Consider the following 23,771-nt stretch of genomic DNA (forward strand, 5'->3'; position numbering starts at 1 on the left):
ATTTGTTCCCGATAAGGAGTTTTCTGGTTCAGACCGTAGACAAAGAGGCCGAGAAGGACCAGTTCAGTTTGAGGAGGATCCTTTCGGTTTGGACAAATTTTTGGAAGAAGCCAAGCAACACGGTGGCTCTAAAAGACCCTCAGATAGCAGCCGTCCCAAGGAACATGAGCATGAAGGCAAAAAGAGGAGGAAGGAGTAGATACTTTGTTCAGAGTGAACGAACTGTTATTGATAACCCTAATGATGCAAGTCATATGGGGAACACTTTGTACATGGCCAGGATAAAAACCAAATCTGGGTGTCAGAGCCCAGCACTACTTTTTATTACAGGAGAGGGAGGGGGGTATGGAAAAGTTCTACTTTGAATTATTTAGTTTTTTTAAAAATGGGTTGTGTTTGTGCTTCTCCCACCTTTTGGCATTTATATAAAATACTGCCCCACACGTGAAATTAAGGCCACTTCCTTTCAAGTGACATTAGTACTTTGGGGTTAATATTTTGTCTAATAATGACTGCTTATGAATAAAGTGACCCCAATCACAGCAAGTAGAAAGAAGGATGTTTACATATTGGAACTGTCCTGCCAAATGATGTTTGCCCCTGTTGTGCTGTTAATTTGGAGTGGGGAAAGTAAGCTCTTGCTTGGTGCAACTATTTGTTTCAAATAAAAACATTTAGACAAAACTTCCTCTTTTATTTACTTTATTCAGTAGGCAGTGAGGGTCTCAAAAATCTTTCTCTTCATCAGATGTTTGGTCTCCTTGTAAAGCTTTGGGTTTTTGAGGTTGAACATGGAGCTGGGGGGGAAAAATTCAGCACTGTAAGGAAAGTCAATGTCTGCAAAAACATTAAAACTGAAAACTGCTGTTCTATGAGGGATCAGCACCAATGAGCCAAAGGATGTTATTTGTTCCTTGTACTTAAGGCTCCCTGAACTCCCATTAAAATTTGTAAATCAGTCTGGCCCAAGGTCACATCAGTTCAGTTCAGTTAAGAAGCTCAGTTGTGTCCAACTCTGCAACCCCATCAACTGCAGCATGCCAGGGTTCCCTGTCCATCACCAACTCCCAGAGCTTGCGCAAACTCCTGTCCATCCAGTCAGTGATGCCATCCAGCCATCTCATCCTCTGTCATCCCCCTCTCCTCCTGCCTTCAATCTTTCCCAGCATCAGGGTCTTTTCTAATGACTCAGTTCTTCGCATCAGGTGGCCAAAGTATTGGAGCTTCAGCATCAGTCCTTCCAGTGAATATTCAGGACTGATTTCCTTTAGGATGGACTGGTTGGATCTCCTTGCAGTCCAAGGGACTCTCAAAAGAGTCTTCTCAAGGTCACATAGTAAGTGGGAAAGTCAGTATTTCAACCAAGGTCTCCCTGGTGTTTCCACTGTTCCATGTATCTTGCTAACCATTAAAGTGTCTTCTTGTACTTAAGTCTCCAGACCTTTTAGAACTGGGAACTCTCCCACCATCACCATTCTTTAACAAACATCAAGTTACAAATCGTCCAAAATCCCTTTCATTTCACACTTCTGACCTATTTAACTGGTATACAGAAAACTCACATGATACAGTACAGAAAAATATTTACCTTTACTCCATCAATAACATGATTCTCCTGTTGTAGTGCATTGTGAAGTTCTTCTTCTGAAGAAAAGTGAATCCAACCCATACCTTTGTGAAAGCCAGTCTCTTTGTCCTTAAAAATTCAAAATTTAGGAAGAAATTAATAATCATGAACTTGAGAAAGGTTCCAGGTGTTCCAAATCAAACTACCAACTTTTTCATTTGCCAAAATGGAATACAAAACATTTTAATTAAAAAGTATAAAAAATCCTGCTTTAATACAAATACTCTTATTTGCCCAAAGCTTAATCTCTGTTCATCTTAACACTCTAAAACATGAGCAAAGTGCTTTCTGTGTTGTTCGAGATAAAAACCACACTAGCAGCAATAGTCTGGAGAAGGCAACAGCAACCCACTCCAGTACTCTTGCCTGGAAAATCCCATGGATGGAGGAGCCTGGTAGGCTGCAGTCCATGGGGTTGCGAAGTCAGACACGACTGAGCGACTTCCCTTTCACTTTTCACTTTCATGCATTGGAGAAGGAAATGGCAACCCACTCCAGTGTTCTTGCCTGGAGAATCCCAGGGACAGGGGAGCCTGGTGGGCTGCCATCTATGGGGTCGCACAGAGTCGGACATGACTGAAGCGACTTAGCAGCAGTAGCAGCAGCAATAGTCAAGGGAAATTTTGATAAAGAAGAACTCTTCTGTTTCCAACTCACGTCTAGAAACTAGGAAATTAAGCCTTCAAACCTAAGTGCATTTATGGTAATTTCTGAAACTAATCACCCTCATCATGACTATCACCATTTTCATTACATGCTCCTGAGGAAAAAGGAAAAGTTACCTTTACTTACCTAGTTTACACTTCTGGGTTAATTTAAGCAAACCTACTACTTACTTTTGTGCAAAAACCAAGAGTGCTTATCATCCAACCTATACATCAGATTCTGGCTTCCCTATATTTTCCTGTTATATTACACATTAATTTTCCTATGAATCAAAGACTTCTCTTGTTTAAAATCTGCTAACTCCAGGTCCTAAGTTGTTATTCTTTATATTTTTAAGAGGTAAATGGCAACCAAGAAAAATGTTACTTTTTGGAGAAACATTTTTTAATATTCCTCAAAAAATGCCGATTTCATACACTTTGTAAGACTATTTTTTCAAGCTTACTGATTTTCATGTCTGTAATACACATGCCTCATTCTTTTAATCAGCTATAAAAATGCCATTGTATCAGTGAATTAATATCTATTCAACCAACCCCACTGATGAACACTTACCTTCTTTCCAATTATATTACTAAACAATGCTGTTTTGAACATCCCTCACCTCACATTTCTATAAAATCAACCTCTAGAAATGGAACCTTTAGATCAAAGCAAATCCTCCTCTTTTCTTTTTACTACTTACTTTTCATTTTGGCTGCACTGGGTCTTTATGGCAGCACACAGGCTTTCTGTAGAGTCAAAGGCAAACCTTAAATGTTGACAGATTTTGCCAAATTACCCTTCAGTGACAGTTAAACTCAACAATTTAGTACCAGTTTCCCTATACCTTCACTATAGCTGGATATACATAATCTGTTAGATTTTTGTAAGACAAGTAACGTTAAGCCGATAGTTAAGAATTTAAGTTTCCTGATATTTTACCACAGCCTTTTCGGTGCCGTGAGGAAAAAAGCAGTTTTAGTGAAGCACGTGTAAACTGTAAGTGTACTCGTCACACACCCCAAAACACAATAATTTAAGAAAGTCCACAGAAAAATACAGCTCAGGATAAAGAACAAATTTATACAGTGATTTTTTTAAAGACTTTTTTCTTTTAAGTAAAGGACTCTATTACTTTATTTACTTAATTATTTTTGTAGGATGTTAGTTCTCCAACCAGAGATTGAACCCACACCCTTGGCAGTTGAGAGAGTCCTAACCACTAGACCGCCAGGGAATTCCCATAGCTTGACTTTTAAACCCTCAGGAGAAAGCAAAGAAAATGTAACAAACAGAAACAAACCAAAAGCACTCAACCTGGGCTTCCCTAGTGGCTCAATGGTAAAGATTCCACCTGCCAATGTTGGCAGGAGACTCGGGTTTGATCCTTGGTCTGCGAAGATCCCACATGCCCTGGGACAACAGCCTGTGCACAACTACGGAGCCTGTGCTCTGAAGCCCAGGAGCCGCAACTGAGCCCACCTACCACAACTACTGAAGCCCGCACGCCGTAGAATGTGTGCTCCGAAATGAGAAGCCACTGCAATGAGGAGAAGCCCGTGCAGCAACAAAAACCCAGCATCTCCGAAAAAAGCACTCAACTCCTTGAGGATAAAAGTGCAAATTTTCTCCACCAGTTGAGTTTTATGATAAATTATCCTCTACTCTCTCAAAGTCCTTATTATAATACAGTACTAGACAAAAACCCCAAAATGGCCCCAAGACCTCCATGTGTTCCACCGTGTTACCCCGTCTAGTCCTCCCCCTGAATGTGGGCAGGACCTATGACGTGCCTCTAACCGAAAGAATACAGCAAAAGTGACGGGATGTTGATCCCTTGAACAAGAAGATGGGGTGTCCCTCTGAAGACTAAATTATAAAACTGTCTTAGCAGACTAGAGAAACTCCCTTGCTGGCTTTGAAGCAAGCTGCCATGCTGAGAGAGGGCCTCCGGGTAATAAGCAACTGCAGATAGTTTCGAGGACCTGAGACCAGCATCCAGCTGAAAGCCAGCAAGAAAGCAGATACCCCAGCCCTACGGTTGAAAGACGAATTCTACCAAAACCCGAGGGAGCTGGGAAATCAATCTACCCGGCTGAGCCTCTCCAGCTGACAGACACCTGGATTCTGCCACTCCGGCGGACAAACACCTGGATTGTCTCTTACGTTGGATCCCTGAAAAGAGGACCTAGCAAAGCTATGCCTGGACTCCTGATCTCTGTAATCCGTGAGATCATGTGTATGTGTTGTTTTGAGCCATTACATTTGTGATAATTTTATGCATCAATTTAAAAAAAAAAACTAACACAAATGCCTCGAATACCTAGGATAAGGCTTTTTGTTTTGTTTTTTTAAATCAGTATCACCCATAATTTAATCAACAAAGACTGAACAGCTTCACTCCATTACCAATTCATGTAAACTGATATGCTCTGACAAAGAATAATCAATAATTAGAGGAAAACATTATTGCTTTTTTAAAAAAGGTAATACTCACAAAAGGAACAGTGCATTTTCGTACATGGCCAAATTGTGCAAAGTGTTCTCTCAGCTCACCTATATAAGAAAAGAAAACATATTGAGTAGTTTGTTTTTTTTAGTTGTTATTGTTTTATCCTCCATCCTAGATTAAGATAGAAACCAAGAGGGGTCCTAGAGCCCCCAAACTCCTTGTGAACAAGTGCTAGTTTGTATTTCCTTGCAGCTTTAAGATCCAGGAAACCGTTATGGTATTGATTATAAAGCTGTAATGTACTACATCTGGGGAGGTGTTGGGGTGGGGGAGACATGGACAGATAAACTGCTGAGTTGACTCAGTCTTCATCCCCAGCAAGTACTGAGTCTTCACCATACCAGGTACTATGCTAAATGCATGGATTAAAATCCCCGTGAGATGATCACACAGGAAACAGTTAAACAATCACAATACTGTGTGTTATTAGCTATATTAGGGATTTCCAAATAAAGTCTCAATCTCAAGAATATCTGTACAAATGACCATGGATTTTTACATTTTGGTGAGCAAATGCAAAAACCTTAACTCAAAACTACAGTTGACAAAAAGCAGTGTTGGTAACAGAAGTCACTACTGATCACTCCCCAACTCTCTATGTCCAGCCTAAGCCCATCCCATGAACTTCAATTTTTGTAATCATGAAAACAATTATCGTTTATTGAGTACTTACTCTGTATTGAGCACAGGTCTAAGCACTTGTATTTACATATAAATTCATTTAATACAATCAACAACCCTAGGAGAAAGGTATTATTGACTCCATTTTATGGCTGATGAAATTGAGGCTCAGTGGTGAGCCCTTTACCCTAATTACCTTACCTTAGGTACACACCTTAGGTTTTGAACTGTGGTGTTGGAAAAGACTCTTGAGAGTCCCTTGGACTGCAAGGAGATCCAACCAGTCCATCCTAAAGGAAATCAGTCCTGAAGATTAAGTGGAAGGACTGATGCTGAAGCTGAAACTCCAATACTTTGGCCACCTGATGCGAAGAACTGACTCATCTGAAAAGACCCTGATGCTGGGAAAGACTGAAGGTGGGAAGAGAAAGGGACGACAGAGGATGAAGTGGTTGGATGGCATCACTGACTCAATGGACATGAGTTTGAGTAGACTCTGGGAATTAGTGATGGACAGGGAGGCCTGGCATGCTGCAGTCCATGGGGTCCCAAAGAGTCAGACACGACTGCCCGACTAAACTGAACTGAACTAGGTTACACAACTACCTAAAGGCCAAGTTGGAATTGTAACCCAAGGAGAACAGCTTCAGGTGCATTTCTCAATCTATACACAACATCCCCTGTCTAGCTAACAGAGAACTCACAAGTTTCTCAAACTAAACACATTTAAACTTTACTACTCATCTATCTGCTTCTCCTACATTCTCATCACCAACATCAAAAACCTGGAGGTCATTCCTCCCTTTCCCCCATTCCGTACTCTTCCCCATTCAAGTCATCACGAAAATCTATCGATTATTCTTTGGTTAACATAAGTGAACCTCACCCCTCCTTCTATCACTACCCTGAAGTCTTCACCTTTGAATTAAACTGCTGAAACTACCTCTTGTCACTTTGAATCCGTCCCCACGCTGCAATCAAAACAACCCCTTCTAAATCGTAAATCTTAAAAGTTTCCAAGTAATTAAAGCTTTAAACTCCGAAAGGCTGGAGACTGTGAATGGGTGTCCCCAAAGCTCAAGGGGCATCCCTTAAACGGCTAATTGCTGACAAATTTCTTTCTGCTCACTGGCTTGCTCAGGAGCACACTCAGCCTCCTTAATCCAGCCACCACGCGGATTTAAGTGTTTCGCAGCAAGCAAGGCTTTTCAGGATTGCTCGGACCTAGATTCTGCCCCTACTACATTTCCAACTCACTTGAGGCCGCCGTCCAGGGAATTTTTCTGACAAACGCAACCGGCCGGCCGATATTTGTACGCAGCGCCATAGCGCCCCTCACTGCGGAAGCCGCCATCTTTAGGCTGAGGAACCTCTAGAGACCTGAGGTCGCAACCCCGGAAGAGCCTGCCTAATCTGGAGCACGGAAATCAGCTTCCGGGTCAGGGGAGGCTTGACAGCGAGATGGGGAAAATGGCGGCGGCAGTGGGCTCCGTGGTGACGCTGGCGGCGGAGCCTGGGGAGGACGCGTTTCGGAAGCTTTTCCGCTTTTACCGGCAGAGCCGCCCCGGAACCGCAGACCTGGAAGGGGTCATCGACTTCTCGGTGTCCCACGCAGCCCGCGGTACAGGACCTGGTGCCCCCAAGGTACGGAGAGAGGAGCGGCGCGCTCGGAAGCGACGGTCTCGATGGGCTCGGTAGTTGTGGCTCAGGGACTTAGTTACCTCGTGACATGTGGAATCTTCCCGGACCAGCAATTGAACCTATGTCCCTGCATTGGCAGGTGGACTCTTTAACAACTGGACCACTAGGGAAGTCTCTTAAGATATTCTTAAATGCCAGGAAACCTTCATAGGTCCCTTAAAAGTTTAATTTATAAGTAATTAACAAAGGTAAAAAGTTACGAGTTTCGGTTAGAAGTTCCATCTAAAACAGAGCAACTATGGTGCTTTTAGTAAACAAAGCTCCTAGTGTTTTATTGAAAGATTTTTTTCTGATTAGGGCACTGCAGCCTGGTATTCCTCAAAGCCCTGTTTAAACACCGTGTTCAAGTTCCTCAGAAGCATTATTGTTAGTCCTAACCAAAGGTAGTCTATATACCAAACACCTTTGATAATTCAGAATCTTATAAAAAAAATCACAATGGTGTGGTATCGTAGGAGAAGATAGTGTTAAAGGCCAAAGTAGGTTAGCTCCTCATAACAACTTCAAGTTTGTTAGTACATAGATGAGGAAACTGAGGATCTAAGATGTTAAGTAACTTATCTAAGTCTTACATCAAGTAAATGGTGGAACCAAGTTTGTTGTTGTTCAGTCGCCAAGTCGTGTCCAACTCTTTGCAGCCACATGGTCTGCAGCATGCTAGGCTCCTCTGTCCTCCACCATGTAGAGTTTGCTCAAATTCTTGTCCGTTGAGTCAGTGATGCGACTAACCATCTCATCCTCTGCTGCCCCCTTGAGTCGTCTCTGGGCATCAGGCAGCCAAAGTATTGGAGCTTCAGCTTCAAGCATCATTCCTTCCATTGAAGATTCAGGCTGGACTCAGGACTCCAAACTTACGACTCCTAACTGCCCCACATCAGAAATGCCTTTAGGGGTTTGAGATTCTCATAGTTAACCTGTGAAATAGCTTTAGCCTGCTGACTTCTGTTTGCTTCCTGCCAGGTGGTCAAATCCCAGCTAAATTTGTGCTCAGTCAGTGACCATGATGCACTTAGAGCAGGACTTCAGCCGGTCAGCAAGTGGCAAGCACACGGACTCCAAGGCTATCCTGGTGAGTTCAGTTGAGCTCAGAAGGCAAAAATTACTCAATCAAAATCTGTCTAGTTTTGGAGAAGGAGTAAATAGACAAAGAAGAAAACTAAATGTACAAATGTTCTGCTCCGAAATCCCTCCTGAATTCTTCCTTGTCTAAGATGTCCATTTATTTGGCATCTCCATAGGCTAGAATAGAAGTCAGTAGTGCCTGCCTTATAGTGCAGGAAGTGACAAACCAGGTGCAAATCAAAGATGAGAACAGTGACTCTGGGCTCCCTGCCACAGCTCTGAACTGAAGAAGCACTTTGAATTGATAGAGTAACTCATCTGTTCACTCCAGTCACAAAATCCCTACATTCACAAATGATGCAACAACTTAAAAGCTGTTGCTATTATCAAGACTGAATTTTTAAATAGAAAACTACAGTTAATGAAATCAAAAGTCCTATAAGACGAAATAATCTAGATTTTTGAATTTCAGTGATGTCAGGTAGAGAAATTAAGATAATAATGAAAAGTGGGTAACGTTATTAACCTTTTTTCTAGGCTCATGGGGCCATTGTTGACTAATTATCATGAACCATTTAGAAAATATATAATGCCTTATTTGGCCAGATGATCTTATATCTCCATTCTGTACCTCAAAGACATAAAGTTAACATTGCACTTGTGATTTCAAATGCAGGTCAAAAGCAAGAGAAATTCCTTTAAAAATTTAGTTTTTGTTGTTCCAAACAAGAGCCAGGTCTGTGTTACAGCTATTAATACATTATGACCACTGAAGTGTGTATGTTGCTATCGTTGGAAGAGGTAACAACTTTCACCCTTCCATAAAAGGGCACTTGCACTTTTGTGTCTGAAGTCACAAGGAAACAGCTGAGTGGAGGCTTTTACATACGAAAGCATTGCTTGTCTCTCATTTGGATAAACGAGCATTTGTCACCAGGAGTGTTTTCTGCTGCTTTTATTCCTGGAGGGGCCCTTTACCTTTCAGGCCTTGCTCCTGTGTTCATGGCCATGTTTAGCGGATTGCTCATGCTGAAAAGTTAGCAGCCCCAGTTTGGTTTTCTCCTGTGCGTGTTGGAATATAGACATACCTCATTTTATTGTGCTTCATGGATAGTTTTACATTTTTACAAACTGAAGTTTTGTGGCAACCCCAGATTAAGCAAGTCTTTTGGCACCATTTTTCCAACAGCATTTGCTCACTTTGTGTTTCTGTCACATTTTGGTGATTCTCATAATATTTCAGACCCCTCCACCAGCAAAAAGGTTACAGCTCACTAAAGGCTCAGATGATGGTTAGTGTTTTTCAGCATTGTTTTATATAATTCAAGTAAATTTTTAATTAAAGTGTGTTCTTTGGTTTTTAGACACAATGCTATTGCATAAATAGAATACAGTGTAGTGTAAATTTTATTTGCACTGGGAAACAAAAAATCTTGTGACTTGCAATAACTCACTTTATTGCAATGGTTTAAAAGTCAAAGTATCTGTGAGGTATGCCTCTACTTGGTATTTGAAGTTTTCTAGGATTTCACACTTAAACCACATCATTTGAGTTGGTACCTCAGTATGTCCTTAAAGACTTTATTCTGTCTTTCCTGCCATCATATAAGCTGCATTTAATAGAAGTACAATGTCCAAAACATGGGAAACAAGTTTCACCTTACTCTGACTTGATCAGAAGGATCATGTTTACTTCAGGATGCTGCATATTCTAAAGGAACCTGAGTAAACCACAAGCTGTCCTTACAAAAGCGAGCAGGAAGGTGATGGGTCTGAAGACCAGAGACTGAGCCTTGGGTAGGGTCGACTTGAGGGGACCACGATAACAGCAAACATCATCCTGCATAGAAACGGGTGGAGAGCAGTGCATACTGGGGATTAGGGTCTGACACCAGACTGTGGGTTCATGTCCTGGCTCTACCGCTTCGTACTGTGTGATCTTGAGCAAGTTTCTTAATCTCTCTTGGCCTCAGTTTCTTCGTATGTAAAATGTGTCAAAAGATAGTTCCCACTTTATAAGGATAGGAGTCAATGTGAGTGTCCATGTAAAGTAGTTAGGTCCGTTTCTGGCACATAGTTAATGCTCAGTAAATGTTAGCTACATAGTTAGAAGCATTTATCAAGAAGAACTGAAAACTGATTTGGGGTTGCTCTGTGTGTCAGGACCTAAGACCAATGCATGAAAAAATAAAATTAGGCAAATTTTAACTCCATAAAAGGAAGACAGCAGTTGTCTGGAACCAGCTGCCTATAAAAGTATTCAGTTTCCTGTCACTGTTCAAACCTGAATTAGATCGGAAGTATTCTTCATTTAATGTGATATCTTTGGGAGTATTATAATATTCTTATTTTGTAAAGTAGTGGTGATAACAGTCATTTATTGGAAATTTTTCTCATATCTTTTTTTTCCCAAAAAAATATCAACAGTTCTATCATTCTTAAATTATTTGGAGAATTTGACTTATATGTGAAATGCAAAAGTGACCTCCGCACTTCTAAGTGAGTGTTCATTCCTGTCCTGAATTTTAGAGGAAGAGGGGTCCCTTCTGTTCAAAACCACTCTCTTCACCTGCTGATCCTGCCTTTTACCCCTTCCAGCTTTCAAGACCTCCCTGTGTTCCTTTTCCCTCTCCTATATTCAGCCAGTTCCTTTCTGCTGGCTCTTGCTCATCATCTGTAAGCATGCTTAGGTCTTTCCAATCTCTCCCCTTATTCTTCTATGGCTCCTTCTCAGCCTTTGTTTCCCTTCATAGCCAGACTTCTAACAGGCATTATCTGTATAACTATCTCTACTCCTCTATCCAAGTGCTTCTTAGGACAGAGTTTTTCATCTGTCTCTAATTCTTAAGAAAGTCCATGCTGTGTATGTTTGTTGAATGTTGATGAGTGAATCGTTAACTATGCTTATGATTCCAGTTAGCATTGTTACTCCTCTTTTACAGAGGAGAGATGGCTAGGTATTTGCATACTGGACAGATATCCATACCGTCTTTCTTCCCTGTTACAGTAGTCAAAGTTCAAAAGAAGCAGAAATCACAACAGTTGTTTTAACTGAGATAATTTAATATTTAAAAAATAATAATTAGCCAGATATTAGAAAAGGCAAAAAGGCAGCACTGAGATGTCAGAGACAGAGTAGCTACGGGAAGCAGCCTCCACCTCTGTAAATGGTATTTGGTGAAATTTGAAGGGTGACTTGCCAGTTTTAGTTTTGAAGTTTGCTTCGGGATAACACAATTAATAATTGTGTAGTACTTGTTTCTCTTGAGAATAACCCAAAAAGCCAGAGATAATTGCATAGTGATAGATGTCTGGTGGCCATCATCACAACAACTTTTTATTAACTTGAAGAAACGCGCCTTCCTCTGAAACTGGAGTGCAGGAATGAAAACTTATGTTTATGTGTGGAAGCATTAGCAAAAGGAGGTGTGGAGCAGATAATAAAGTAGGGGATATAAGGATGTCAACAAAAATAAATGATCTGATTAACTGATGGAGAATTTCCTCCTCTTCTTTTTCTCTTGTTCATCTCTGTACAGGATTTATTTTTATCTCAAACCCCTTCCTCCCAGGTTACCAGTGGCACTGGGTAAAGCAGTGCCTTAAGTTATATTCCCGGAAACCTAATGTATGTAACCTGGACAAGCATATGACTAAAGAAGAGACCCAGGATTTGTGGGAGCAGAGCAAGGAGTTTCTAAGGTAAGTCATACCAGTCACAGTAAACTATTAGTATTCAGCTCAGGTCATCACAGGTCTTTAAAGGAACTACTCTATAGTAGTTCAATGAGAGTAACTGACCTGCTTTTTTTTTTTCTAATGTCCACTCAAATACAGCACAGTTATATTCTTTCCCCCAGGAACATCTGGACAGATGCTTTGACAGTTATAGTAAATTGAGATCCTTTTTAAAGATTAGCTTATCATAGCTTAAATAATGAGTTCATCCTCGTTAATCATTAGATAATCCATTTTTATTCAACTTCACCCTTTTTTCTGCTTGAAGAGAGTTCCTTTGAAGCCTTATGGTATCCTGAAGAGAATAACACTAAAAGCTCTTATGCTCTCCTGGATGAAGTCAGTATTACTATCTGTCTAACGGTGGCCAGCTGTTCTTCATGAAAACTAGTCTTTGTACCTTAATGTTGTTTCAGCTTTCATTTATTCTACAGATATTTTTTGAGGGTCAATTGTGTGCCAGACATGATGCTAAGCATTGGAGATCCTCGGTACAAAGACAAGCAAGACACTGTCTCGGCACTCAGGAGCGTGTAGTCTATGGCAGGAACTCAGTATCAACAGGAATAAGATAATAGAGCTCAGAAAGTGTTAGAATGGCTGTTTATTAGAATGCTGTGGGGAAGCAGAGGAAGAAATAATTCTTCCAGGTAGGAAGAGCTGTCAAAGAAGGAAAAATGATTTTTTAATTGGGCCCATTATCCTCTTTTTTTCTCTATCCATTTGAAATGAATCTTCAGAAACAATTAGGTAGAGAGACCAGCCTTAACAAAGGCAGAGTAACTTGTTCCGTGTTACAGGAGCACAGAAGGTATACATTCATGTGTTTATTCAACAAATGTCTGTTGAGTTTCTGCTGTGTCGGATTCTGTGCTTAAGGGTTAGAGATTCAAGACAGAAAAGACACAGTTCCTGCCTTCAAGGAGTTGTAGGTTAGTCATGGACAGAGATATGTGCACATATAATTAAATACGATTTGGAAAGTACAGAAAGTATTAGAATGAGTGTTTATGAAAATGCTGTGGGGAATCAGAGGAAGAAATAATTCTTCCAAGCAGGAAAGAGGTGTAAGAGTTTGTAAGATAATGAGTATGGTCAAGTAAGTGGCTGGATTGAAGGTGAATGATGGAAGATGCTTCTCAGAAGTCCTGAATAGGATTGACAAGAGATGATACCAGAAAGGTTGGTTAGGGCCAAGGATAGTGATATAAAGCATTGGTTCGAGAGTCTGATTGCCTGGGTTCCAATCCTGGCTCTGCCAGTTACTGGCTTTGTTGACTTTTAGCAGTTTAACCTTTCTATGCCTCGTAGTAGTAGTCTTTTCCTCATGTAATAGTGTTAGGATTAAACAAGATAATATGTGAGAATTCCTTAGAACAGCCTGTTAAAATCTTTGTATCAGTTTTGTGTGTGTTGTTTGGACTTAATTTTCAGAAACTATGTCATATTAATTGTTTAATGATACAGTTTTCAGAAACTATATCATATTAATTCTAACAGGGAAATAGATGATTTTCTTAAGCTGAAAGGAAAATAACAATAAAGTGCATTGGTTTTCCTTTAAAAATCCTCTTGGTCTGTAGGTTATGTTACAAGCAAAAGCAGTGAGGAAAATCCTGTTATTAAATATGTCTTCTGTAGAATTGAGAGCAAGTAAGGAGAAGGCAATGGCACCCCACTCCAGCACTCTTGCCTGGAAAATCCCATGGACAGAGGAGCCTAGAAGGCTACAGGCCATGGGGTCGCTGCGAGTTGGACATGACTGAGCAACTTCACTTTCACTTTCATGCATTGGAGAAGGAAATGGCAACCCACTCCAGTGTTCTTGCCTGGAGAATCCCAGGGATGGCGGAGCCTGATGGGCTGCCATCTGCGGGGTCACACAGAGTCGGACACGACTGAAGCGACTTAGCAGCAGCAGCAAGGGAAGATCCTGGCTGAGTGAAATTAGAGAGCTTAGAGTTTGTTTACTAAACCAGCCTCTGTTTTCAAAAAATTGATTTTTTTGCTTTGTTTTGTTTCTAACAAATGATTCTCTTGAAATGCCAGTTGTCATCTTCCAAGATAGCTCAGATGAACCTCTGTAATAAATCATCCTGTAAACAATGGTGAGATACTTTTTTTTTTGGTCTAATAAATTAGAAAAAAATACAAAATGTGATGGTTATACCTTCTGTTGTCAAGGGTTGGGAGAAATTGATATGCTCAGACATTGCTTCCAGCTCTGAAAATCAGTTAGGGCCTACTTTTCCTACTTTTCCTTCTGTCCCTATAGGATAGATGTTTCAGTTTCCTCATCTGGGAAACAGAGGGATTGGACTGGATAAGCCATTCAGGGTGGCTGAATCGTGGTGAAAGTCACCTAGACAGTACATGCTGGTTTTCCCACTTTCCCAGAGCGTGTCAGAAAGGGAGAGGGTCTGTGGTTCATAAAGATTTCCCTAGAGATTTTAGTTATCTACCGTTACATTCACAGTAAGAACCACTGAATTAGAGGACCTCTAAGAATCCTTTCAATTTTAACTTTCTGGGTTTCTGTGGTCAGGGCAGAAGAAACTTTTAACTAGAAAATGAAATATTTGGGGGAAAAAAAAAAGGAAAATGAAATATTTGGAACATATAACCAAAAATAGATGTGTTCACAAAATTCAGTTCAGTTCAGTCACTCAGTGGTGTCCAACTCTTTGCGACCCCATGAATCACAGCACACCAGGCCTCCCTGTCCATCACCAACTCCCAGAGTTCACTCAGACTCACGTCCATCAAGTCCATGATGCCATCCAGTCATCTCATCCTCTGTCGTCCCCTTCTCCTGCCCCCAACCCCTCCCAGCATCAGAGTCTTTTCCAATGAGTCAACTCTTTGCATGAGATGGCCAAAGTACTGGAGTTTCAGCTTTAGCATCATTCCTTCCAAAGAAATCCCAGGGCTGATCTCCTTCAGAATGGACTGGTTGGATCTCCTTGCAGTCCAAGGGACTCTCAAGAGTCTTCTCCAACACCACAGTTCAAAAGCATCAATTCTTCGGCGCTCAGCCTTCTTCACAGTCCAACTCTCACATCCATACACGACTACTGGTAGCCTTGGCTAGACGGACCTTTGTTGGCAAAGTAATGTCTCTCTTTTGAGTATGCTATCTAGGTTGGTCATAACTTTTCTTCCAAGGAGCAAGCATCTTTTAATTTCATGGCTGCAGTCACCATCTGCAGTGATTTTGGAGCCCCCAAAAATAAAGTCTGACACTGTTTCCACTGTTTCCCCATCTATTTCCCATGAAGTGATGGGACCAGATGCCATGATCTTCGTTTTCTGAATGTTGAGCTTTAAGCCTCTTCACTTTCTGCCATTAGGGTGGTGTCATCTGCATATCTGAGGTTATTGATATTTCTCCTGGCAATCTTGATTCCAGCTTGTGCTTCTTCCAGCCCAGCATTTCTCATGATGTACTCTGCATAGAAGTTAAATAAGCAGGGTGACAATATACAGCCTTGACGTACTCCTTTTCCTATTTGGAACCAGTTTGTTATTCCATGTCCAGTTCTAACTTGCTTCCTGACCTGCAAAGTTAGGGCACCCCAACTCTATGTTTTGTTTAGTTCGTTGTCACTGAGTAGTGTACCTAGAGATCCTCAGACAACGAGTCCAGTAGTTGGGCGTAAGCATCTCTATTGCAGCATTGCTTGGGATGGGGGGAATGAGAAACACCAGTCTGTCACCTGTGTCTCTCTGTAAGCAGCTTTATTATAGCAGTTTTATAATGGAGGGGAGGGGATGAGACACAACCTGAGTGTCAGCAGATCAGATCAAACATGACAGACCCCAGCAGTAGAATCAGGCACCATACAGCCATTGAGAAATCCCAACTCCAGCCCTCCAAATACAGTAGCATCGACAGCCGTAATGAATAAAATCATTCCTCAGTATCTCCATCACATCCACGCGGTCTAAAGCCACCATCACTTAACTGCAGTGGCCTCCTAACCCGTCGCCCTGTGTCTGCTCTTGTCTCTCTCCAGTCTGTTTTCAACATAGAGTATCAAAATCATGTCACATCTTTTATAGTTCTTATCTGCAGTACTGCAGTTCAATTCTGATACACATCATCCAGAGTCAACACAGATATCACAAGTTAAAGGTGTGGTCCTTAGCCAAAGTCCCCTCACTTCAGACACCACCTCCAAGTTTGGGAGACCCCCAGTCTGTGCACACTTCTGACCAACTGGATACAGATTCAGGGAAGTTCCCATGATGTCTTGGCGCCCGTGATCTCCCTTCACTCAATAGAACAATTCACAAAACTCAAGAAAGCGTTACACTTATGATTATAATTTTATTATAAAAAGTACAGATCAGGGCCATCCACTGAGGAGACTACAGAGTGATGTCTGGAAGGATCCTGAACGCAGAGTGTCTGTGTCCTCTTCCCAGGGAATCAGGACGTGGCGCTCACAGGAACCTCCTCTGAGGCCTAGTGTTCACTGGAGTTTCGCCACTTAAGCATGATTGATTTGATCATGATTGAACTCGGTCTCCCTGCCTAAAACCACTTTCTAGCTTGACAGACCCACATCCTGAGTCATCGCCTTAGCGTGAACTCAGGCGTGGTCTTAGGGTCCACAGTGAATAACAGATATTCCTATCCCTTCCAGAAATTCCAAGGGTTTAAAAGCTTGCTTTAAAGAACCAGGGACAAAGATCAGTCAGATTCTTTGTGTACAGTCTCATCACACTTAGAACAAAATAAACGTCTTTATCAAGGCTATAAGGCCTACATAATCTGACTCTTCCACCTCAGCTCCTGTTCTTTTCGTTTATTCTCCAGCAGTCCTGGCCTTCATTCTGTTTCTTATACACTTGAGACGTGCCCAGATTCTTTGTACAAGCTGTTCCTTTTACCTAGAAAGCTCTTTCCTAGATGACCAATCAATGGATTGCTTCCTGTTGGTCTTTGTTCTGATATCATCTTGTGAGATGATTCCCTTATTTGGTTAAAAATAGCACACCACCCCCCCCACCCCCATTTCCCTTCTTCTTTATCCCTTTGCCAGTGTTTTTATTCTTCAGTGCATGGTAGTTACTAAATAAATATTTGTAGAATTAATTGGTTAATGGATACCTTTTTATACCTCTTGAATTTTTTGAATATATTATCTATTCAAAAATAACTTCAAACAATAGGACAAAGGGAAGATGTACATTTAAATAAAACAACTTAGCTTTATTTATTTCATAAGTTAGCATATGCGATGCTTTGTATCCATTTTTGTATTCAGTGTATGTGAAGGCTTTTTTCCATTGATATTTTCAATACGGAAACAGAATTAATCCCTTGCCCTTTCTTCTTCTTTAAGACTTTGTTTATGATGCTGTTGTAGCATGTATCGTAGTGAATCCCGGCATCTGCCCTTCCTCCTCCCACTATCTGCCCTGCCCCACCCCCCAGACCGTGAAAATTTTGTAGCCTTGGTGCCAACCACAGTTCTTTATATGTATTAGAAGATGCTGAGTAAATATTAATTTTAAGTAAATTGTTAGCTTCTCTGCTAGCCCAGTAAAAGTATAATGCTAAACTTGAAAATGATTGATTAAAGACTGTATATAGTATCTTTCTATCTTATTTTCATTCATTTATTAAATAATGTATATTTATGCTTTAGGAAATACTTGGTGCTAGCATAGATATGAAGATTAAAACTCAGCCCCTGCCTTTGAGGAAGAGACTATTTAAGGAGGAATTCAGGTACTTTCATATTTACAGGACTAAAACCGTGTGCTTTAATAGAGGAAGTTGCAAAGTCCTGTGTGAGCACTGCAGAGGAGTGGGAGACTGAGTCCAGGATAAAGACTTCCCTGAAGACGTGTTTAAACTCTGTGTGAAAAAGCAAATTAGAAAAATCGAGAGTCGAGTAGGAGAGAGAGCATCTCAGAAAATTGCGTGGTCAGAAACATAGCCATGAAAAATGGGAAAGTAGGGTTCCTTGTAGGAAATGCTTGGAGACAAAACAAGAAAGGTTAGGACCAGATTATAAGGGGGTTTCCGTGCTGTATAGTGTTGATGAAAAATTAATTGATCTAAGAAAGAGATGGAAATATGTTATTTGAACCAAGCTGAGGATTATTACCTGGGAATAGCATGTGAGAAAGCTCCAAGAACTATTCAGCTGTTAGAAGTCAAGGCACAGTTGCATAAGTTTTCTGAGACAGAGAGCAGTATATGAAATGATGGACTATTGGTAGTTTATGGAGTCTGTTTCTAAGCATCCCCTTATATGATCAGAAAGGAACAGTATCTTTTAAGGAGTTATCTTACTGATGCTGGGAGAATGTTGCTCTTTGTATGAGCAGGTATTTCTGCTGATGGGGGAGGTTTGATCAATGCATAATACAGATATACAGTGCATAGTAAGGGGGAGAGAGGGAGCTTAAAGGCAAAGAAATTTTTCTGTTTAAATTTTTCTTGTCTTGCCATAAAATACGAATTTTTTTCACAATAAGAAAATGTGGACTTTGTCTTTGTGAATGGGGAATTCAAAATTAGTAATAGATTTTTCACTTCAGAGAATTTTTGTGGCAGTGCAGAAAATGGACTGCAAATTTAATCATTGCAGAAAGCACAATTAAGAATTTAGCTTACTAATGCATGCAAAAGATAATGCAGGCCTGGTAGAGACATTTTCTATAGGACTCGGTACGCAGAAGACTATGAAAAGTGACAGAAAAGCAGTTAAGGATTAAACACAGATTTCTAAGTGGCAGGTAGATTAAGTTTGGGCAAAGTGGGGGTCATTCCAGATTCATTGAGATATAATTGACATATAACATTGTGTTATCCAAGGTGTACAACATAATGATCTGATACATGTATAATTTCAAATGATTATCACAGTAAACTTCATTAACATCAGTTACCTCACATCATTACAATTTCTTTTTCTTGTTTTAAAAACATTTCTATTCTCAACTACTTTCAAATATACCATACAGTATAAACTACAGTCATCACGGTGTACATTGGGCTTCCCAGATGGCGCTAGTGGTAAAGAATCCTTGCCTGCCAGTGCAGTGTAGAGACGTGGGTTTGATCCCTGAGTCAGGAAAATCTCCTGGAGAAAAGAATGGGTACCCACTCCAGTATTCTTTTTTTTGATTTTCCCACTCCACTATTCTTGCCTGAAAATTTCCATGGGCAGAGGAGCCGGTGGGCTACGATCCATGGGACCGCAAGAGTTGCTATGACTGAGCACACAGGCTGTACTTTACACCTCCAGAACCTCTCTCCCAGTGACAGGTTTTTATCTTTTGACTACCTTTACCCGTTTCATACATGCCCACCCCCGCCCCACGCCACCTCTGGCAACCACCAGTCTGTTCTGTATCAGATTTTTTTAGATTCCACATAGAACTGTGATCATGCAGTATTTGTCTTTCTCTGACTTATTCCACTTAGCATAATGCCATCCAGTTTTATCCATGTTGTCACAAATGACAAGATTTCCCTTTTTAATGGCTGAATAATACCCTACTGTGTGTGTATCACAGTTTCTTTATCCATTCATCTGTCATTGGAAAGGCAGAAGAAAGAAAGCAACTTAGGTTGTCAACTTAGGTTGTTTCCATGTCTTCGCTACTATAAATAATGCTGCAGTTATTTAATTCTGCAAAACAGTGTAGCAATTTCTCAAAAGTTAAAGGAGAACTCCTGATGATCCAGCAATTCACCTTCTAAGTATATATCCAAAGGAAGCAAAGTCACTGCCCCAGAAATGCATCTGCACCTCCATGTTCATTGGAACGTTGTATACTGAGGTTTTTAATGGAAAAAAGATGGGAGGAAGAGGAAAGTGAGCAAAGATAATCCTTAGTGTAGTCTGGGGCTTATTGTTTTTGAAATGCCTGTGGAGTATCCGCATGGAGATGTCTCTGCCTTTGGAAATGGAGAACTGAGCAAAGTTTAGGAGTCAAGTGAGAGACAGAGGGATATGGGAGTTACACAGGAAGACCATCATCATAAAGCAGTGGGAGTGATGTGGCTTTTTGTTTGTTTGTGTATGAAAAACATACAGAGAAAAGGCAGCTGGGCCTAGGAAGCATCAGGTCTGGGTGAAAAAAATTACTATTGGGAGCCAAGGTCAAAAAATGTTTCCAAAATGAGACAATGACCAAGGCTTAGGATTTGATGATTAAATGGTATCATAGAAACTAAACTAGTTTTTGTAGAGGGTAAGCAAAAGTGAGATCTCAGAAGAGAAGGTGGGGGCAGCTGATATTGAGTCCTTTGGGATGATTTAATCACGAAGAGAAGGAGAGCTATGGAGCAGACAGAGGCAGGACTTAGGGTGCCTGAGTAAGAGGTTGGGTGAAAAGTGGTTTTTGTTGGTTTTTTTCTTAAGTTTGTGGAAATGTTGAACATTTTTTACAGGGTCAAGAGGAAGAAACAAATAAAAAGAAAGGTTGGAAATATGAGAGGAAAGATGATAATGGAGAAAAGCCTCAGAGGCTACATCAGGGAAATGGGAGACAGTGTAGGTAAGAACTGGCCTTAATGGAAAGAAAGAAAACCACTGCTGAGACCAGGAAGGAAGGACAGAGTAAGGACTTCAAACAGCATAGAGGTGTAGGAGAGGGAAGTTGAAATCATTGACTGGATCCTTTGAGTGGGCCTCTGTATGCTCTTTGTCCTGGAAGGGAGTAGGGGCAGGACGGAGCACTTGAGACAAATGGTGAAGGTTTAGAACAGAAAGTAGAAGATGAGATAACAGTTACAAGATAGCGAAAGGGCGTTAGAGTAGAATTGGACGTCCGTTTGCTCTGGCTCACTGAGAGAGATTCAGGTTAAGAGAAACAAAACTGGAAGCACTCAAATAGTGAAAAACTGGAGTTCTAGGGACCTGAGATGCAACTTTAGGTTTAATGAAAGTGAGAGACTAGGAAAGGAAGAAGGACCGAAAGCTGTGGTTGTGGAGGGAAATACTCAGAGTGGTGCAAGACACAATCCCTAAATCTTTAAAATGATTGAAGAAGCAATACCTGTAATAGGATATTGAAGGTTTTCTATCATAAGCAACTTCCAGATTTCTGTCCTAAGTGAGAACTTGGTTCACTCATGTCCCTTGAGGCAAGAAAGAAAAAACATCAGTGCTTATCCACTGCATGGAGAGTGGGCAAGCAGGACAGGAGTTCATTTCCGCACAGTTTGGGTTCAGTTGAAAGCAGTGCTGTAGAATGAGATTGCTGAGAGAAATGCTAACACTTACATAAAGGTTTTCCCCTGACAGAAGCTGAGCAAAGTGCTGAGTGGGCATTCAGCAGAGGAGAAGGAGCAAGCTCTGCCCATCCATCATCTGCTGGCTACTGCCTGAAGGGGCAGCACGTTTCTGTTTGCAGTGAGCACCAATAATTAGGGTCATACCTGCTTGAAAACCTTCTTCTGGATAATTGGGTGAAGATTTAAAGTTAGGTTAGATGGCAACATTCCCTGCGTTCCTTCGGGTGGATAAGCAGCTCCATTGCCAGTAAGCCTTCTTGGCTTCTTTTGGACAAGTCAGGCTTAAAAAAAGAACCACCCACCCTTCCATTCATTAACCCCTCAGTATTTTCTGCCTGAAAAAGATCTGGGAGCATGTGAAACCTGGTTTGAGCCTTATACTATTCACAATGTTCAAATGAAGTTTTTGGAATCTTTATTACCCAGGAGGCCCATGGGGACCAGAAGAGTCCCTAGGTGCTACCAAAAAAAGAAATGTCTAGCACAGGCCAGTCTTGCTCTCACATCTTGAAGGCAATTGTTACAGCAATTGTTGCTACTTTCCTCCCAGAAATCCTATACAAAAGCAAGAATAGAAGTCAGGTTTTCAAAACAGGATATGAAATAAGGGATAGAATTTCATACCTACATTATATAAACACACATATACACATTTTCTCAAAATGGCACACTCAGAATTAATCTTTTACTAAGCAAATTTTAAGCTTTTTCTTTCCCCTTCTGTTATGAGAACTGGAGTTAATGCCTGTGAAAGTATGGCTCTTCTCTGGCTGCTTTTGCGTCCCGGACCGGTGCCCCTCTATAATATTCATATAGGACAAAACCCAAAGCCTTTTCTATAGTGATACAGTTAAGATAGAAAGAGATGTTCTTTTTGGTTTCCTAGAAAAACAAAAATTTTTTAAGTTCATGTTACAAGCTATATCTTCATGCTTAAGACCATAAACTATGTGTTGGTTATAATAATGTATACCCTGTTCTTGAAGAACATTAGACCCCATCTTTTGATGAAAAGCAGTTTATTGGTGTCACCTCAAATGTCTAAAACACCATCAAATTTTCAGAGCTGCCTTGTTACCTTTATTTGTACAGATCAGTCTGGTTTTGGGTTCTTTGTCAATAAAATTATCTGTTATTGAGAGAAATAAAAGGTTGTGTGTGTGTGTTTGACTAGAATAGTGTTTCTCAAAGTGTGGTCCCTGGATCAGCAGCATCAGCATGGTTTGAAGAAGCCCAGTGCCCAGATTTTTACTGGAGGATGGTACATAGGCAATCTCTGCCTGTCAGGTACCAAAATTCAGACTCCCAGAAGGAAGGCATGTGTTCAGCAGAAACTGTAATGTTCATAGAGACACCATAGGAATGGTGAGCTTGGCCAAAGGCCAACGTGATACAGTCTTTTCAAAGGATAGAAGTGGGACCTGCTGGGCCTCTCTTCTTCACAGTTGTGCTTAGTAAGTTAGTATTTGATCCATTTCTTTTATTTAGTTACTGGTCTTGGTGTTGGGGCTTCCCTCGTGGCTCAGTTGGTAAAGAATACGCCTGCAGTGCTGGAGACATGGATTTGATCCCTGGGTTGGGAAGATCCCCTGGAGGAGGGCATGGCAACCCATTCTAGTGTTGTTGCCTGGAGAATCCCCATGGACAGAGGAACCTGGCAGGCTGCAGTCCATGGGGTCACAAAGACACAGCTGAGTGACTATGCACACACTGGTCTTGGTGTATGTCTGTGTTAACAGTGTCCTTAGAATGTAAACTCTTTGAGGACAGACAGCATCTACCCTGTAAGCTATCAGACCTCACGATGAGTGCCACTTACACTGTGAGCCTGCAATAAATGCTTCTGCTCACACTCTCCCTATATTGCCTACTACATCACTTGTTTAAATGCCGGCCGTTCTTCAATGCCATACTCAACTCCCCAACTTTACCATGCAGGCTTAACTGATGAAACTGTTGACTTTGAACTTTCCTTCTTCTGAGTCCGGTGGTCTTGTGCTATCCATTTTAGTGCTAGATTCTATACAACCTTAAATTTTCCCCTCATTTCTTCTTATACTTACCTGTCATCTCCTATTAAAATATAAACTCCTTAAAGCAGTCCAATCTTTTCTGCTTTAAAGAGCAGTGGTTCTTAGATTGAAAAAAGAAGATTGATTAATGATGTAAATTATATAGTAAAACTAAAATGATTAGGCTTAGCATTCTTGTATTTTTAGATATTTAGAGGTAAATCAAACAAGCAGGCTTCTTTAGAAAAAGAGTAGTTAAGAAATTCCCTGATGGAGCAGTGGTTAGGACTCCATGCTTCCCCTGCTGAGGGCCCAGGTTCAGTCGCTGGTCAGGGAACTAACATGCTGCAAGCGATGCTGCGTGGCTAAAAAAAAAAGGGGGGGTAGTTACCCCATAGATTTGATTAGACTAGATTATAATTACAGAAAGGACACCTCCATTTTATAGAAACCTCTTGTGGTTTAAATAAGGTAATGTTAGAAACCAAATCATTTAAAGTGGCCATTAATTGTTAGCTAAGCCTCAGGTTTTAAGTTGTTTTGTGGGGTTAAAGAAGGTATGTTAAACCAGTAATTTTTGATTGT

At 40.9% G+C, this 23,771-nt stretch overlaps 3 protein-coding genes across 5 annotated transcripts in view; 2 read left to right on the top strand and 1 right to left on the bottom strand.

Moving 5' to 3' along the window:
- SNW1 (SNW domain containing 1) overlaps nt 1–684 on the top strand; it is a 34,526-nt gene extending 33,842 nt beyond the window's left edge. Inside the window, exon 14 of the mRNA XM_040225995.1 lies at nt 1–684. Within this exon, the coding sequence (XP_040081929.1) occupies nt 1–199 (199 nt within the window). The 3' untranslated portion in view covers nt 200–684.
- On the bottom strand, nt 681–7,137 carry LOC120852662 (SRA stem-loop interacting RNA binding protein). The gene is made up of 4 exons (XM_040225999.1): nt 6,666–7,137; nt 4,773–4,831; nt 1,589–1,696; nt 681–797 (listed from the first exon to the last, which is right to left on the bottom strand). The coding sequence occupies exons 1-4, from the start codon at nt 6,760–6,762 to the stop codon at nt 726–728; spliced, it is 336 nt and encodes a 111-aa protein (XP_040081933.1). The 5' UTR covers nt 6,763–7,137; the 3' UTR covers nt 681–725.
- ALKBH1 (alkB homolog 1, histone H2A dioxygenase) overlaps nt 6,850–23,771 on the top strand; it is a 25,310-nt gene continuing 8,388 nt past the window's right edge. The window contains exons 1-3 of one of the 3 annotated variants that reach the window (XM_040225998.1): nt 6,850–7,052; nt 8,070–8,178; nt 11,711–11,873. In XM_040225998.1, the coding sequence (XP_040081932.1) occupies nt 6,870–7,052; nt 8,070–8,178; nt 11,711–11,873 (455 nt within the window). In that variant the 5' untranslated portion in view covers nt 6,850–6,869. The remainder of the gene's footprint in view (nt 7,053–8,069; nt 8,179–11,710; nt 11,874–23,771) is intronic. The other 2 variants (XM_040225996.1, XM_040225997.1) reach the window with 2 other exon arrangements.

This window comes from Oryx dammah, unplaced genomic scaffold (assembly GCF_014754425.2).
Source record: "Oryx dammah isolate SB20612 unplaced genomic scaffold, SCBI_Odam_1.1 HiC_scaffold_26, whole genome shotgun sequence".
NCBI classification, from domain to species: Eukaryota; Metazoa; Chordata; class Mammalia; order Artiodactyla; family Bovidae; genus Oryx; species Oryx dammah.

Bases quoted from the DNA above. Each gene is read 5' to 3' on its own strand.
- LOC120852662 (XM_040225999.1), bottom strand. From the start codon at position 6,762: ATGGCGGCTTCCGCAGTGAGGGGCGCTATGGCGCTGCGTACAAATATC. The intron at 4,832-6,665 runs GTGAGTTGGAAA...TTTCTTATATAG, and splicing joins TCCCTGGACGGCGGCCTCAA to GTGAGCTGAGAGAACACTTT. The intron at 798-1,588 runs GTAAATATTTTT...TTTCCCCCCCAG, and splicing joins ATGTTATTGATGGAGTAAAG to CTCCATGTTCAACCTCAAAA.